General features: G+C 45.6%; 1 protein-coding gene across 1 annotated transcript; it reads left to right on the top strand.

The window, feature by feature from the left end:
- Window positions 1–2780: 2780 nt before the first annotated feature.
- drd5a (dopamine receptor D5a) lies at window positions 2781–4163 on the top strand. The gene has a single exon (XM_053412079.1). The coding sequence runs from the start codon at window positions 2781–2783 to the stop codon at window positions 4161–4163; it is 1383 nt and encodes a 460-aa protein (XP_053268054.1).
- Window positions 4164–4531: the final 368 nt, after the last annotated feature.

Raw genomic sequence — 4531 nt, 5'->3', positions numbered from 1 at the left:
CTTTTTTCTACTTATATGAACTGAGTTATCTCTAGCATTAGCTACCTAATCCTAACCTATTTAGTTAGTCAGTACCCCAATGACTCCAAAATCATCCCAGCGACCCACTCATGTGAGAGTTCGCCTGAACACAGAATTATAACAGCACTATCTTTTGAATAATCTTTATGAGTTGGATACTAGTTCTCAGAAGAAGCTCCTGCATCTCTCAGTCATTGAACTTTCATCAGTATCATCCTGATCGTCAAGTTGAATGAAAGGTTTTGGTCAAATACTGTACAGCACTGTTATACACTGTGATTTGTATCCGCTCTGGTAGCCTATGTAAACCTGTACAACTCCTAGTTCCAGGATTATTGCACCAGAGCAGATATTGTGTGTTTACACTCTAGGAATCAGCAATGAAAACATTACAGTCTGATATAAAGCCCAACTATACTGTATAGTTGTACTGTACAATTTGTTAAATCAATGTAAAGTTCTCAAACTGGTGCTACCTGCTGTATGTATCCTTGCTATGTGCCAAGTTGTGGTAGAATTCTTGTGTTTTAGGTGCAAACTGTAATATTCTCTGTACATACTACCTTGCCGATCAGAATCATCCAGAAACTGTGATATGATTTTGCGAGATTCCAACGATATGGTGCTCATATGTAATGATTTGTACTTCAGTAATGAATGTATATCGAAATAAACGATAGTTGGCTTTTTCATATTTTGTATCTCTTGTAGAAAGTGCCAGGTCCGTTTCCCAGTTGGGTCTTCTCGTTGCAATTTTATTTCACCTTTACACCACAGGATGGCGCCACGTAGTTGGGTATTTTTAAGGGTTTGAACGGATTTGAACGGACAATTCAAAAGCTCATGTGCCATGACATGTTCTTGAGAAAAAGTGCTTTTTAAAAATAAACACAAGTCACAGAAAAGCATCAACTTTACCTCCAGGCTGTGACTTCATATTAAAAAAACAATGATCTGTAGGTATCTTTATCTTGACCACAGCTACAATATTCTACATCGTTACGCTTTTTGGACAGCAGATTCAAAGCAAACACGCACATAACCATCATACTTTTGATTTAAGCACATTCATCCAGTGGCTGTGGTAACATCTGCAGCAACATCTGCAGGGAACGAAATAAACTGTGACGGAAACAGGTTGCCTGCTGACACGACATCCTGAGATTATAGGTTATACTCCAGAGAGTTTGGCATCGGGCGTCGGGGGGATTATTTTGACGTAGAGTCAGAACGATTTGACAGGCACACAGACAAGTCTAAAAATAACCGCGAGGTCTCAGAGCCGGAAACGCCGCCGCTGCTGCTGCTGCTGCTCCACAGACTCACCACAGCGCACGACGCATGGCGCAGAACTCCTGGCTAGCGTGACCACTGAGAGTGTGAATGTGACTCACCTGTTCACACAACTCTGAAAAAAGTGGGTGAGCAGTGACCTCCAGTCTGCAGACGTCCGGGGGAATTACATGTTGAGAGATACTCTGAAACAGATACATTTTCCCACTAGTTTAAAATATCCAAATGTTTTTTTTCAATTTAGCCACACATATTAAAATGAGCCTTTAGCGTTTTATATCTGAAAATCAATTAAAATTATGCCTGAAAATACTTTTATTTTGAGCCAGGGGAGTATGACAGATTATGGAGCTGCAAGTATGAATCAAAATTGTGCTCATTAATGGTTCAGGGCAGTACAACAGTGTCAGAATCAAAGGAGGTTTGAGATAGACAGATAATACAACGCTCCAGGCTGTCTGCTGTTTTCAGAACCTTGGACAGCTCTAAAAGGGTCATAACCAAGATGTTTAAGATATATAGATAGATAGACATATAGATGGATGGATGGATGGATATATAAATAGACAGCTAGCTAGCTAGCTTGCTAGATAGATAGATAGATAGATAGATAGATAGATAGACACATCAATAAATAGAAATACAACGCTCCAGGCTGTCTTCTGTTTCAGAACCATGGACAGCTCTAAGTGCTTGCAGAGCTAATTTCTATTTACAATTAATGTATGTACAGCTCGATACGTTTAAAACCTACAATGTAGTAAATATATCAAACTAAAACAGTAATCTTTTATTGATATATTTTGTTTGTGTATACATATAATCCTCACAAAATCTAAGCCAGCACAATTATATGTCACGTCCAGGACTGCGGCATTATGTGATGTCAAACATAGACATAGACAATGCGCACCAGAGGATAGATTATACACAATAGGAGAAACCTCTCGAATTTGACTTTGTAATCACACAGTTTTAATTGGGCTACACAATTGCCCAATTTTCATCCGACGAAAACCCTCCAAAAATGTTGAGGGTTTCCTCACACTCCTATAGAACAGCGCGCTGTTGTGCGCAACGACACGCACAGAGGAGGTGTGCTGGAGTATGCGCCCAGCCCTGGTCAGGTTAGTGTGCGTCAGGCTGTGAGGACTCCCTCCTCATCCACACAGCGCTCAGGGTCTCTCGGACTAAGGGATCCACTGAAGCAGCCTGTAGGACAGACATCTGGACCGGCCAGGCTGCAACATGCGCTCGCCACTGCCTGCTGCGCTTCAGCCCCTCAGCGCACCTGGCACGACGCTCGGCTCAGTTTTAACGCGCTCTCTCCTCTCCCTCCGTCTGTTCCGCACTTCTCATCAGGCTTGCAGCCGAGCGGGTCAATGGGGACTATGCAGTGAGTGGCTGATAACTGCACCTGTCCCCGCGCACGGAGCAATGGGCTGCAGTTGTACTTGAAAAGGCACATGGAGAACCCAGCCAAGTACCTCTCATCGGTGCAGGGCATTGACTCTGTGCCGGCACCCCAAGGAGAGATTATGTGGAACAGCACCGAAACAGAGGCAACAAGCGAAGGAGGGAAGGATATGGTGGCGCGCACGGTGACGGGCTGTCTGCTGTCCCTTCTCATCCTATCGACCCTCCTGGGGAATATACTGGTTTGCTCCGCGGTGCTGCGCTTTCGGCACCTTCGGACAAAAGTCACCAACATTTTCATCGTCTCCCTGGCTCTATCGGATTTATTCGTGGCCGTCCTGGTGATGCCATGGAAAGCTGTGGCTGAGGTGGCGGGTTACTGGCCCTTCGGCACTTTCTGTAACGTCTGGGTCGCTTTTGACATTATGTGCTCCACCGCCTCCATCCTCAACCTCTGCATTATCAGCGTGGATAGATACTGGGCCATCTCAAGCCCCTTCCGCTACGAGAGGAAAATGACCCAGCGAGTTGCCTTTGTTATGATAAGCATAATTTGGACGTTGTCTGTGCTCATTTCATTCATACCGGTCCAGTTAAACTGGCACAAAGCCAGAGCTGACGACATGGCTGGGGCGCACAACTCTTCCACGAGTTGGCCGATGGAGGAAAACTGCGACTCCAGCCTGAGCAGAGAGTACGCTATATCCTCCTCTTTGATAAGTTTCTATATTCCCGTGGCGATTATGATTGTGACTTACACCCGCATATACCGGATTGCACAGATACAAATTAGGAGAATAGCCTCCCTGGAGAGAGCAGCAGAACATGCGACAAGTTGCAGGACCAACAGAATAGAGTGCCAACACCACAACACCTTGAAAACGTCGATCAAACGGGAAACCAAAGTGTTCAAAACTCTGTCGGTGATTATGGGTGTCTTTGTGTGTTGCTGGTTACCCTTCTTCATCCTGAACTGCATGGTCCCGTTCTGCGACAGGCCAGCCACAGACCGGGACGCGGGTCTGCCGTGCGTCAGCGAAACGACCTTCGATGTCTTCGTGTGGTTCGGCTGGACCAATTCCTCCCTCAACCCCATCATCTACGCCTTCAATGCCGAGTTCAGGAAGGCCTTCGCCAGCCTCCTGGGCTGTCGCCATTTCTGCTCCAACACGCCGGTGGAAACGATAAACATTAGTAACGAGCTGGTCTCATATAACCAAGATACCCTCATCCACAAGGAAATTGCGAACGCCTACGTCAACATGATCCCAAACGTGGTTGAATGTATTGAGCACGAAGAGACCTTCGACAGGATTTCACAGTTTTCTCACAACAACGACAATGCCACTGACTCCGTCTGTGACCTGGAAGACTGCGAGGCGGACATCAGTTTGGACAGGATGTCACCTTTCACACCTAATGGATTACACTGACTTCTACTTTCTATGTCTCCCGTGCGTAACTGGATGTATTGATAATAATGCCATATCGTTCATTCAGCTCCTTTGCCCCAGAAGCTCCTCTCCACGGGGGGCCCACGTGAGTCAGGGTCCTCTGAGCTCCTGAGCAGTGGCCCTTTGCAACTGGTTGTGGAGTCTATAGTGACTTGGTCATGGACATGTGCGCAGAGTGTCTCTGCAGCCCGCCCTGCCTCAGCTTTTTTTGTCAAATATGAGATGTGATGTTGTTGTCCTGTTCTGAAAAAAAGTAATGTGTAGGTGTTTATTTACATGGCAAGTGAAGTCTGTGTTCATTAGTTCAAAGGTTCAGTGTTGTTGAAGCTGTTGTTTACTGGAAGGCT

The sequence above is a fragment of the Pleuronectes platessa genome, chromosome 2 (assembly GCF_947347685.1).
Source record: "Pleuronectes platessa chromosome 2, fPlePla1.1, whole genome shotgun sequence".
Lineage (NCBI taxonomy): Eukaryota > Metazoa > Chordata > Actinopteri > Pleuronectiformes > Pleuronectidae > Pleuronectes > Pleuronectes platessa.
Note: the sequence above shows the minus strand (reverse complement) of the source record. Positions and strands in the feature narration are given on the sequence as shown.